Source organism: Haliotis asinina, chromosome 4 (genome assembly GCF_037392515.1).
Source record: "Haliotis asinina isolate JCU_RB_2024 chromosome 4, JCU_Hal_asi_v2, whole genome shotgun sequence".
Lineage (NCBI taxonomy): Eukaryota > Metazoa > Mollusca > Gastropoda > Lepetellida > Haliotidae > Haliotis > Haliotis asinina.
In genome coordinates, this window is record NC_090283.1 from 23,379,820 (window position 1) to 23,393,993 (window position 14,174).

Sequence of the window (14,174 nt, forward strand, 5' to 3'; positions counted from 1 at the left end):
TGTCCATGATTATCTAGTTGGGTTTACTATCATTTGTGTACGGGGGTTTTATACCTTGACTTTATATGACAAGAATCTCTAACGTGTTTTCAGTCACGATATGGCCGAGATACCGTCAATGAGACACAAAATCCTATTTGATTTTTGGTTTCATGCAGCGTTTGTCCAGTGTTGTGTTGCATGTTCCGTTATGTTATATATTCAGGCCAGTAATGATTGTCACCGAATATTCTTATTAGTCTCTTACGACAAGCAGGGCTTGCCGAGGACATCATCTTCCTGAGTTGGTGTACAAGACGATTGACACTGGTTTTCATCAGATGAAGCCTTGTGTGTGTGTGTGCGTGTGCGTGTGCGTGTGCGTGAGTGCGCCTGGAAGTGTGAATATCTCCACTGCATTCGGAAAAGATTGTTGAACAGGCTAAGAAGCTGATCCATAATACCACATATTTTACCTTCTTAAAGGTGTTAAACACCATGTGGAGGATGATTTTTTATCAATTTGCAATTTACAAAATTATGATTAATTTCAAATTTGTGCTGCCTTTTCCCATGTCGAGCACTCATTACAGACTCAAACATCAAACAGAACCTGTGCTTGCCCCAAGGCACAGATGCCACATGAAAAGAACCAAGTTCCAGATTTGCTTTAGGCTGATAACCAATTTACAGATGACTAGATCAATTAATAATGGATACAAACCAACGAAGCAAAGCTATTGATGTCCATGGAGACAATTCATTTGGTCGCATCTGTATGTGTAGAACCACTTCTAACAACACTGCAGGGGTCTTCGAGTCTGCAGATTAACAAGACGTTGACCATGCAATGAGATCAGTGTTCCATTTGTTGAATGTGGAAACAAGCTTCAGATTTATTCCACGAAATCATGGGGAAAACAAACGTTTTCATCTTGATTCTATTTCTGCGTGTTTCGAAAGACAGAATTCAAGCCACTTCAGGATGCGAAACTGTCCAATACACACATGTCACGACGTTTGACAATCAGCTGTTTTCAAGGTGGTTGTTGTGGCACAGATCATCAGTGAACAGAAATGAATGCGCCTCCTTTTGTCTCCTAGTGACAACTTGCGTCACCTTTCAAGTGAACTCGGAAGGAACAGTATGTCGAGGCTACGCAGTCGCCTTTAACGAGAACTCTGCAAGTGAATCAGCACCGGGATATATGCTGTATGTGACAGAAAAAGGTAATTCATGTTATGAAACATGTACATGTCAGACTTTTATAGAAAATGATATAATACATGTTTGCTCGTTTACATTTTTCTGGAACACGTGGATTCCTATAAAATGTCTTTTTTGTATGGTTCATTGTCGTGATATTTGAAACGTTGAACACATCATGCATAGAGCGGCACTGTCACATCAAAATATATTCAGTGTCTCTGAGATATGAAAAATTGGATGGCATGAAACCAACTTATCATACTTCAATATTCAACCGAAAATACGACGATATTGTACGTGTACTCCCAGTGAATTGTTTTACTGAACTTTGAATAGCACATTTAGTATATACCGCTTTGAAACATCTTGTGATATATCCTTTCGACTATAGTATGCCTTGTATGGAAATGTAAAATTGGTAGGGAAGGAATGACTATATCAAACACGTCTCTCCTTCTAAGCTTATGTTATATATTGGTACGATTCATCTTTCATCTGACAAGTCGTAACCTGTTTGGTCATTCCTGGCACTACTTATCTGTGCACTCTGACTTAGGAAAACTATGTACATATGGACTATGCATAAAAAAATCCCATTTACGTATAACCTAGACCGGAACTGAAGATGTACCTATCCACTTTAGTGTATCAACTGAATCTGGGTTAATGGGGATTAAGTCCATTAGATCCCATTTGAGGTAGTTATAACCTGTGTAACAGCTGGATACAGCTGGAGTTATTACAGTGGTAGGCCTGTTAGGGACCATTGGGAGGCGATTGCATTCCACTTTAGAGAAAAATTAAGAAAACCAAACACACACACAGATGTGTGTGTGTGTACATACATGCATACATACATACATACATACATACATACATACATACATACATACATACATACATACATACATACATACATACATACATACATACATACATACATACATACATACATACATACATACATACATACATACATACATACATATCTATATCTTTCATGGCTACTACAGAAGAGGAAGCAGGAGAAAAAGGGTGGCTCAACTAACCCGCTCTTCCCCTAGTGACTATTAATGATTTGGAACTTTCATGTGTTCATGACCACAAGGGAACGAGTACAGTGTTAAATATACTGTAGCAAAAAGTATGGGAACACCCTAAATTATGATGGTCATATATAAACTTAAATGTAGAGTAGTCGTTTATATTCTAAGGTAAACGCAGCTTTTTGTGTGCTTAATGGAGTCTCTAAACAACACGTTAGAACTCGCAGTTAAGCAACCGATTTAATATTTGTTGGGTTTGAGTAAAATGAAACGTTGTCAATAACAGCGAACAACAAGGTTGCTTCCATACTTTTTGTTTGTAGTATATACTCTTCTAAAAAAATAGGGGTACCTGAACTTTCAATTTGGATAGGAAGTGTAAACGTTGGATAGGAAATGTAAACAAAGGTTTCAAAGATAGACATCTTATGAACACACCACCATTTCCCTCTATCACCTCCCCTAAACACAACGCATGATATTCACGTGCACAAGGCAGTAGCCCCATACATGTGCATGGGGTCTCATTCTTGATTTTGACGTTTTTTTTCAGGAAGGTCGAGAAATCACTAAGAACATTAATTTTGACACTCATCTTACATCACACATTTGTTAGTGTTTTGTTTTAAACTGGAAATCGTATACATGCAAAGTACATGCCATACACCAATCATCTTTCAAAAGTGACTACATTCAAAATAACTATGGTTGTAAGGAAGTACACATGGTGATGTACTCTCAAAACATTCAATAATATTGTATCAACACTGATTGACTCCGATAAATCTCCTAAATATTTTTAGTCGTAAATTAAAAATATGAAGATCCCTACCTTTTTTTAAAAAAGTATATTTTGTTAAATACTTGACATCAGTATATCGTTCTCTCATGATCTGAAGACATGGGACGAGGTGGGCGAGCTGGCTAAGGCGCCAGGCTGAGCCCACCTGTGACAGGGTGTAAAAACCTTGGAGTCAACTTTTAGTGCAGACTCTTTCCGTGTTGTCACAATCCCTAGTGTAGGATGCAAAACCCTCTTCACTTAACAGAATCCACGAATCCTTTGGCAGATGACCAGATGTGGCCACATGAATATGTGAAAACACCTAGTTACGGGTACAGCAGCATGCAGTAAACTTGGACAATGTACTGTGACTAAGTGTCCCAGTCCCCCTCCACCCATAGATGGGTACCTCCATAGGATAAGACAGCTACAAGTAACTCGGTTAGCCAAGAGGCAGCAAGAGTTGTATACTTCCCAGGGACTAGTTAAGTCTGATAATATGATGGACCGTTGACATCCAATGATGGAGGGAAATATATGTCAGCGCCTTGAGCAAGCACTAGTTGCCTGCATAAACAACCAATAATAATAATAACTTGAATTGCCTCAAAGGCAATACTTAACGGTCTTCAGACTTCCTCCATACACTCACCGTGGCTATCTTCCCTTGAACAGTTTCTTTGGACACCATGCTTTTTACATTAACTGGGCACTGAGTCAACAATGTTGACACGAACACAAAATTCACAAACTCCACAAAAACAAACAGGATGGCACAGTCAAACATGCAAACTACTGGAAAGATTAGAGCCTGACATTTCCCGAACACTAATTGTTTTGATTGTAGGTCCTAGGTTCCACATTGGGCAGGTTGATGCTCATGCAGTTGATCACTGGATTGTCTGGTCCAGACTCGCTCCTGTACAGACCGAAGCCAGATAGCTGAAATACTGCTGAGTGCGGCGTAAACTCTATCATTTACAGACAGCAGTTACATAGCTGGAATACTGCTGAGTGCGGGGTAAAACAATATACAAACTACTGGAAAGATTAGAGTCTGACATTTCAAGAACACTACTTGTTTTGAGTGTAGACCTAAGAACAGAGGAGGTACGGCCTATCATAGGTTCAAAATTGCACAGATCGATGCTGGTGCTGTTGATCACTGGATTGTTTTGTCCAGACTCGATCATTTACTAACCACATCCATACAGCTGGAATGCTGCTGAGTGCGGGGTAAAACAATATACAAACTACTGGAAAGATTAGAGCTCATACTGTTGATCACTGGATTGTCTTGTACAGACCGATCATTTACCTGCTAATCTAGTGTAACGCAGGTATGGCCTGTCATAGGTTCCCAATTGCACAGGTCGGTGCTTATGCTGTTGATCACTGGTGCGTCTGGTCCACACTCGATCATTAACGGACCGCAGCCATACAGCTGAAATATTGCTGTGTGCGGCGTAAAACTCGACTCATGCACTATTACAAAATCGACTATTTCCTTAACGCTCATGTATTTCTGTGACCATTCAGTGTTTAGCCAGAGTAATGCAGGTGAAGAGAAACTCCAGTTCTAATTAGACTGTGCCATAGCGGCGTTAAAAATAGAAATCTGTCTGTCACAGGAACATTTTGTTAAAACGCGAATTGATTCTGGCTGGAAAGTTTGTTTCCGTCGTAACTGTGACGTAAGTATTGATTCTCACATAGCCATAATGCGAGGTAAAGGTGTTCCCCATTCAAGTATCTACAGTTTGGTACAAAAAACCATGAAATCCATCGTGTTTTCGTTATGACAATTTAATGTGCCGTATGAAAATGTGTCTTTCAAGGGCGATATCTACTTAAGATATCAAGATGCCTTGAACAAATTGTGCTTTGCAGTGCATGGGCTTTCTAATGGTGCATCAAACTCGATTGTGCCGTTCTGGAGAAGAAGATTTTCAAAGAAAGGCACTGTCAAAATGCGGAAATCGGCGAAAATTGCAGTTTTTTCAAAATAGCGCAAAATGTCACCTGCCCGATAACATTTTTTACATGGGGAATGGGGTTGTCTACATAGTGTGAATATGTTAAGTCGGAAGTCGGGATTTGATTTGTTCATTGTATACCTCTCAGCATACAGGCTATCATCCCTGAAAGTTTCATCGAAATCGGCACTGTGGTTAGGTCAGGAGACCTGGTACAAAATCGTACAAATAATAATAATTCTCTGGAATAGGCCAATATACAGCCTGAGACGAATTCCAGCCAACAAACCTGATCTTGTCCTTTTTGATAAAGCCAATGAAATTATTTATGTCATTGAATTTTCTGTCCCTTTTGACAGCAACGTGATTAGCAAGATTCAGGAAAAGCATGATAAATATGCTGACCTCGCCTTTGAAATGTCTCGCTTGCATCCCAAGTACACAGTCGTCAGGCTCCCCATTGTTCTCGGTGCCCTTGGTTTGGTACCTCCTGATCTCTTGGCGCAGATGAGGAGAGTGCCCGGGTTCTCCACCGGGAGCACAGCCCTTCTGACAATCTGGGTAATGCAGAAGCCTGCAGTGTTGGGGAACCTCCATATTCTCCGGAAAGTTCTTGGTGGGTTCGACTAGGCAGAAGTCCCATTCGCTGTCTGGGCTGCGTGTCCCATTCGCTGTCTGGGCTGCGTGTAGAGGGGGCGAGGGCCCTGAGCTGATAATGAGCTTTACCAGCCTGACTGTGCCAGGATCACCCAAACCCTCTCTGCTGCATTTTCATTCTAATCTGTAAAAAATAATAATAGTCAAACCAACCTTACTGGAGATGGGACTTGCCCCAGGGGAAGGCACAGAACCCGTTCAAGAATATGTTGGTCAAAACATCTAAAATCCACACTACTTGAGTGTGCGATGGCGACTGGATGGCCTGATAATCCACGTATCAATGGCAAGTCGCTTAAGCTACATTGGGACAATGCCATGCCCATGTATGCTTACCTGACGGAGCAAAATCTCCGAGATCAACTCCGGCGGCTTAAACATCTAATGCCCCGTGAGCCAGTTCAACCCACAACTGGTGCCCGTCAGGAACCTTTGCAAGAGCAAAGTGCTCAAGTGGCAGCAGACCCCAAACTTCTGATGGACGTCCGTGTCAACCTCTTTCCTCTTCCTGATGGAAACTCTTCTCAGAAAGAGCCAATTGGCCCCGAAATTTTGAACCCTCACTCTTCCTCTTCTTCAGTTGCAGACCTTACCGAAAATCCCGTGTACATTTGTTTACATCTATTTATGAGGAAATTTGTGATTTACCTTTAGAAAAACGGAGACCAGTGAAACAACTAAACGTGTCTTTTCCCAAAAAGGAAATTGATTTACTTAATGAAATTATCTCTCTAAAACTCCCTGCGGACTGTTCATTACATGAAGTAAATTGTTGTGTCTATGCTGCCGCTCGGACTTTGGAGGAACTTCACACAGTTTCCAAAGAAAAATCTCCCAATACTAAGAACAATAAACCAAGAAAAAACCGGTTTCAAGTAAAATTAACAGAAACTAGAAAATATATTTCCTGGATAGAGCTGTGCCTGAAATTAAGATCATCAGGGAATCCCATGTCTAAACGACAAAAGACAATTTGGAGAAAATTAAAATTACAGTACAAAACAACAAAAGAAAAGGTACTTCTCCAAATTGTCGATTCCCTTAAGGCAAAAATAAAAATTTGGACTGAAAGAAAGAAAAAATGGGAAAAGAGAAACAAATTTATCAAAGAAAATAAACTATTTAGAAATAATGGAAAGCAATTTTACAGGCAACTCAAGACAAGTGGTGTTGATGAGCATGATAAACGGCCTCCCATGGCTGCCAATGAAAGGTTCTGGAAACAGTTGTGGTCTGTACCCGGCAACTGTAACCTGGAGGCACCATGGGTCGATGATTATGACCATGCAATGCATGAGAAATTAACCAGGTCGTTTGTCTGTTACATCTCACCAGATTGCCTGAAGACTGTTATAAAGAAGTCTAAATCTAATACAGCTCCAGGGCCTGATGGCATTCGAAACCGGTATTGGAAACTGTTTCCCTGTGTCCAAGGACCATTACTTCACTGTTTCAATTCTCTTGTGGACACAGGTGATGTTCCTCCATGGTTCTGCAAAGGTCGCACAATACTCCTCCCCAAAAAGGGAGACTTGACTGATCCCCAAAACTTCCGCCCTATCACGTGTTTGAATACTCAATATAAATTATTCACAGGGTGTTTGACAAACCTTGTGTCATCTTACTGCTCGTCCAATGAGATAATTTACAGAGAGCAGAAGGACGCGAGAAAGGGATGTTGGGGGTGCAAGGATCAACTTCTTGTACAGAAAATGATTTTGGAAGAGGCTAAGACATACCACCGCAACCTCTCCATGTGCTGGATAGACTACAAAAAGGCATATGACTCTGTCCCTCACGAATGGATTCTGAAGTCTCTTCAGTGTATTGACCTCCCTGAGCGACTACTTGATTAACTCAAGTCTTTAATGAGTTGCTGGTCGACTCAACTTGAGATGTACTCGCAAGGAGAGGTGCAGACTTCGGAATCTATTCCAATCAGAAGGGGAATTTTCCAGGGGGACTCCTTCAGTCCATTGCTTTTTTGTCTGTCTCTAAATCCTTTGCGTTTCCTGCTCAATAGGGAGGAAGGTTACCATCCCGGGCCTCCTCAGCACAGATCCCCAACACCTCTTACTCATCTCCTGTACATGGATGACATCCAGCTCCTTGCCAAAGGAGATACCAATTTGAAAGAACAGGTTCACCTTGTCGAGTCCTTCTCTAATGATATTGGCATGACTTTTGGGCTCGACAAATGTAATACTCTTCATTTGAAACGTGGCAAGGTAACTAATGATGGATCGGCCAAGTTACAAGAGGGGGGGGGGGGGGGGGGGGGGGGAGAGGGGGGGGGAGTTATTAAGCATCTCGTGGAAGATCAGGCCTACACCTATCTTGGAATCGAGACAAGCTCCAGAATGCCCAGATTCAAAATAAACTTCGGGCCGAGTATAAATCTCGTTTAAAGAAAATCTGGAGCTCCGAATTAAATGCTCGAAACAAGATCAAAGGCAACAATACCTTGGACATAACAAGACATCCAGAGTCTTGACCGCCTGACCAGGAGGATCATGTCTGATAACAGAGCACACCACCCTCGTTCCTCTCTTAATCGTTTATACATGCCAATCAATTTGGAAGGTCGGGGTTTGATTAATGTGGAAGCTCTTCATGATAGAATTCTATTGTGCACTTTTGCTCATATTTACTTATCGGATGATCCTCTGGTGATTGCACGTCAAGACTCACGATGAAAGCAAGGAATTCCACAGCTATTTTAAGCGTGCCAATGTTGTTGGACACAATCCGAAATTGGAAGTTGATTTTGCTCATGGCGATGTACTGCTGGACGGTACAGGGATGGGAGTAAACCAGGTGAAGTCCTTCACCAAGTCTGCTCAGAGTCGGTCCTTTGTGGAGAAGCTTTCTGAGAAGCCATTGCATCGTGTTTACATGCAGTGTGTGGAACAGAATAGCAATCCAACCGACTCCTTCGCCTGGATGAAGTCGGCTGGTCTCAAATGTGAAACTGAGGGCTTCCTTTTTGCAGCTCAGGACCAGTCACTTCCCACTCGCAATCGCCAGATTGTAATTTTTAAACAAAATATCAATATGAAATGTCGTCTTTGCAATGAATTTACAGAGACTGTCCAACACCTTGTCAGTGGATACCCTTCCTTGGCACAAACAGCATATCTTAAAAGACATGATGGCATGGCTCGCTGCTTTTATTATCGTCTCCGCCATGCATGTGGCTTTGACCCCGAGGTCCATCCATGGTACGACCCTGAACATGTCCAGGGCGTCCTGGAAAATGATGCTTTCAAACTTGTCTGGAATAGGCCAATATACAGCCTGAGACGAATTCCTGCAAACAAACCTGATCTTGTCCTTTTTGATAAAGCCAATGAAATTATTTATGTCATTGAATTTTCTGTCCCTTTTGACAGCAATGTGATTGGCAAGATTCAGGAAAAGCATGCTAAAATTTGCGGACCTCGCCTTTGAAATGTCTCCCTTGCATCCCAAGTACACTGTCATCAGGCTCCCCATTGTTCTCGGTACCCTTGGTTTGGTACCTCCTGATCTCTTGGCGCAGATGAGGAGAGTGCCCGGGTTCTCCACCGGGAGCACAGCCCTTCTGACAATCTGGGTAATGCAGAAGCCTGCAGTGTTGGGGAGCCTTCATATTCTCCGAAAAGTTCTTGGTGGGTTCGACTAGGCAGTGTTTCCTGGGAGAAGTCCCATTCGCTGTCTTGGCTGCGTGTAGAGGGGGTAGGAAAGGGATAGGAAAGGGAGATATAACTCTAGTGTTAGGAAACTTACTTGATGTCAAGCATTATATATATAAAAGTTTTCCGCCCTACTAACATCGTTGCCTTCAGTGAAACTGTTACTTTTCCTGCAGTGAAACTGTTACAGATTGTCAAACCTATATACCTTGGTTTCTTTGACTGACGTATTGGATCTTCCTGTCAAAATAGCACGGGCTGTTCTCTGGCTAACTCCGTGTGTATCAACTCCGACTGTATGTGTTCATAAATACCTTCAATGATAATTTAATATGTAGTGTTTCTTGTTTTCGTTGTTTCAGCTCAAGGCTTTATTGGATCTACGTGTCAAAACAACGCAGACTGTTACGTCACAGGTTCCGTCTGTGTCAATTCCGAGTGCATGTGTGACCCCGGCCTTTCATTCTCACCTCAACAGAAGTCATGTGTTGCAAGTATGCATTAAAGAGATAATCTCTTTATAAGGTGTATAAGGTGCCCCCTTGAAAAGGATGAATTTGGTACAATTATGTGTTTGCAAATTCATTTTTCCAAAGGCCCAAATGAACCTACTTACAGACATACGCCTATAAAAGCCTCACATAATGGTATGCTTCCGGGTGGTTTTCACAAATTGTACAGTCCCACCCGCCTTTGGTTGACTAGAATAAAATTAATGTTTCATTAATGTTAATAAGTATTAAGGAACAAATTTTGCTTTAAACTGCAAATCTTGCACTCCTGATTTGGTGAGTTTGGTGTCAAAATGATTAATTAGTTCTGCTTCTTTGTGTAATCTGAAAGAAACAAATGGGATTTCATAACCTGACGCTCGAAGTACATTTGACTTGCTTTTCGAATCGTAATGTATCGAGCATTCTGATATTCTTGCTGTCGCCGTTCTAGGGATACACTCTTCACACAAAAAGAAGGAACGCATAAGCCATTTTAGTTTAAGATTAATTATTTCATGTAATTTCAATGCTAAAAAAGTGAACACACCTATAGACGGAGAATTCGTGAGAACAACACCAAACATTATTGTTCAAGTGAGTCTACAAGATGGCGTCAAAGTTAATAATTTGTATGGCCCCCATCGGCAGCAGTTACTGCCAGGCACTGTCTCGGCAGAGGATGGATTTGCTCTTGTGGAATTCTTCCACACTCCTTCTGCAATGCGATCACGACTTGTGGCAGTGCCTGGGGTGATGACGTACACTTCGACTGAATCCATCTCATACGTGTTCCATCGGGTTTAGATCCGATGATCGGGAAGGCCATGCAAAGACACTGACGTTGACGGTTGCTGTATGTAAAGTAGCGCTGTCATACTGGCACGACTCTCTGTCGATCCAAACTCGGGAGGATGTGACGAGCAAGGGCTTCATTGAAGTACCAATTTGATGTCACATTTTCCTGAACTGCCACAAAATCAGATCTTTGTGTGCTGGATAACCCACGCCACACCATGACGCTTTCTTCAACGAATTTGTCGATCTGTCGGAAACAATTAGGGGCTAAACGTTCATTTCTCTGACGGTAAACGTGCCTCTTTTCGATCTCGCTGGTGAAGAAGAAATCACGATGTATCACTGAACCAGACTTGTCCCCACTTTTAAGACTCCGGTTCCAGACTCAATGACGCCGTTGCAAATAATCGCGTCAATGGGGGTCTCTCAAAGATGGGCTACAAATGTCCTTCGTGGTCGAATCCCCTCTTCACGCAATCGATTCCTGAAAGTTTGGTTGGGAAGTCCTCTAAGACGAGGACTGCTTTGTCCCCACGGCTGTGGCAAGACGATAACTCAAATAAGGCGAGGTATGGTGCCGTGATGAATGTGGCAATGTTGGGCAACTGCAGACTGCAACTCCCGAGCTTCATGTCAGCCTTTGACGGCACTCAGTCTTTGCATGAAGTTTTCCTCTTTTCCAGCAAAAGGAATGACAAAATTAAACACAACGCGATTATTAATGCATTCACTTACTTGCACGTGCATTTAGCTTTTGCACTTTTTGTCGTTTTGCAGAGTATTTCCTCAAACACTTAGAAGAAGGGGGAGGTAAAGAAGTGTATTTTTTCCCGCAGATACATATGTCCAATATTCTGATATCACCTATGTATTTCTTTGTTGAAAGAGTGTATTAAAAAGTCCGACAGAAGTCAAGGATATAGTACAAACGGTGGCCATTACGTTTGCAGGATGAGATATTTCAAGGCTGTTAGTTCAAACATAGGTGGAAGAATTCGAGTTGACCCGATAAGCATGGTCACAGACACTGTAGGGTCCATTATATTTCATTAATGAGCAAAAGGAGCGTGTTTAGGTGTGATTACATGCATTCAAAAATAAAATATTTTCTGAAATAGAGCTAGCAGTGTAACAATTAGGGAAAAAGTGCTTTCCTGTATTCGACTACCAAAGATCCTTATCGCGTTTTACTTAAGTTTCTTGTGCAGAACGACCAAACCGAGGGGTAACATCGTGTTACAGAAATATTAAACATAACTTATTTGTTTGCAGCTTGTACAGAGTACGGTCCTCATTACACTACAATACGTGGCTATTATATCGGCGGAAACAACATGGCTACCTACACCGGCGTGACTGAACAACAGTGCATGGACCACTGCACCACCCACACCGCCTTTGTCTGTCGATCAGCTGACAGGCGTGCCTCTGACGGGAGATGTGACCTCACCACCAAAACTCTCCTGACTGTTTCCTCATCTGACTACAGAATAGAATCTGATCCTACAGTTATGGTTCAGTTTTCCCGAGATTGCAAAGCATGATCCCACCATGTTAAACTACCCAACATTCTGTCAGTGATTCTTTAAATAAAACTATTTATGAGAAGCTTTAGTGCACGCTTTGTAACTGACGATAAAACGTAAATTGTAAATACACTTGGGGTCCAAACAAAGGGGATGTTGGGTTAGCCGAAGACTCATTTGATTCCATACATGGGTATAATGTGTGAAGCCCATTTCTGATGCCCCCACTATTACTAGTATATTGATAAAAAAAGAAGTGGTGCAAAACCAAATCACCTACTCACTCCAAACAAACACCGCAATACTCTATAAATCAGTAGTTTGATGAGGTCAGCATGCACAAACAGAGACCTGCAGGCCCATTCACCATGGAGATCAGACCACACCCAAATGGAGGCCAGGAGGTCTGGGGTACCTTCGGGTGTATTATGTTCACAGATTGAATTAATCAACAGTAATCAGGTGTTTTGTTATACCGTAGTTTACTTCAAGTTTATGAAGCCTTTCAACCAGTCTCTGTATCTCTACAGTAACCTCAAAACTTAAAATCGTTAGGCTCGACGGTGCTCTGCAACACTAAGTCAATACTCATCGCTTGACAGGTCAACAGTGAGAGTGTGACGAGTCAATATTCGAAGAAAAACTTGAGTCATGTGATATGGGTTTAAATGAATTGTTGGATTAGCTTACGAAACTGGAAGATAGGTACTGGAGACATACCAACGTTTTGTTCAAACGGACCCGTGAATGTCCGGAGTAGAATAGGCCTTCAGCAACCCATACTTGCCATACAGGGCGACTATGCTTGTCGTAAGAGGCGAGTAACGGGATCAGGTGGTCAGGCTCACTGACTTGGTTGACACATGTCATCGGTTCCTAGTAGCGAAGATTGATCTCATGCTGTTGATCACTGGTATGTCTTGTCCAGACTCGATTATATACAGACCGCCTCCCTATAGCTGGAATATTGCTGAGTGCGGCGTAAAACGTAACTCACTCACTCACTTGTTCAAACGACCACACGACAAAACGACCACACGATCTTCACCTAATGCTTCGAGTCATCAATGGTACTGTTTCTGTATTTCCTGTAGACTTTGATGACGCTGTGCTCTGTCTTATGATTTCATAGGGATCCGTTTATGTCGAACTTGGCTGGTGTTGTTCAGTGACTTTCAGTAGTTCGGCAAACGTGTATAGCATCAGTTCCTCCGGTGTGAATATAATCATTACCCACCAGTGGTATATTTTCACGATATTGTCATTACTAAAGGGTTTGTCCAATTATTACACTGCCTTATGACACTGAGTCTTTATGAATTAATGATTTTGCTGTCATTGTCGATTATGGTGCCACCTTTGCTGAATAAACCAGTATTGTTCAATGGATTTGTTAAATTTAAAATAATGCCTTTGTACTATCGATATGTGTATTTATTTTCTGTGACAACTAGCCTATTTATTCTCAATTGCAACTTCAATATATATCAGTTCCAAGATTAACTATATTTGTGCGAATGTTACCAATACGAACACACTTTCATTGAATGAAAGATGAAAATTCTATATACTCTCAAATATATAAAGAGCATACGTACTTTTTCGGTTGTTCCGTTGCTTTCAAATAAAATGTCTTTTTATTATTATCATTTATTTTCAGCCGATGTTTTTGCTCCTTCGGTCATTTATCAAATGAACGGGATGTTTCACCTATGTATGTGGAGCCAGAATTACATAGCCGTTTGTATATTAACTGCTACTATCAACCACTAATGTCCATGATTGGCGCATGCGCAAACTTTTAGAGTCTTTAACAGAATTACCACACTTATTGTGACCACGTCCTTCAATGCACGAAACGATAAGACAGTTACAACCTCAGCTCAACAGGGGCCAAGGAATGTACCTACACGCTGCAAAGGAAGTCAATTAGATCTTTCCTTGCTTCTGTCCACATCTGCTAATCACGTGTATAAACTCTTCCCATTGTGTGAACAATATCTCTGTATATCTCGTCCTTTCATCACATGTTT

General features: G+C 41.6%; 1 protein-coding gene across 1 annotated transcript; it reads left to right on the top strand.

Annotated features, from left to right (window-relative positions):
- Window positions 1-890: 890 nt before the first annotated feature.
- On the top strand, window positions 891-12,159 carry LOC137281403 (uncharacterized). Its single transcript, XM_067812605.1, has 3 exons — window positions 891-1,209; window positions 9,689-9,820; window positions 11,888-12,159. The coding sequence occupies exons 1-3, from the start codon at window positions 891-893 to the stop codon at window positions 12,157-12,159; spliced, it is 723 nt and encodes a 240-aa protein (XP_067668706.1).
- The last annotated feature ends 2,015 nt before the right edge of the window (window positions 12,160-14,174 follow it).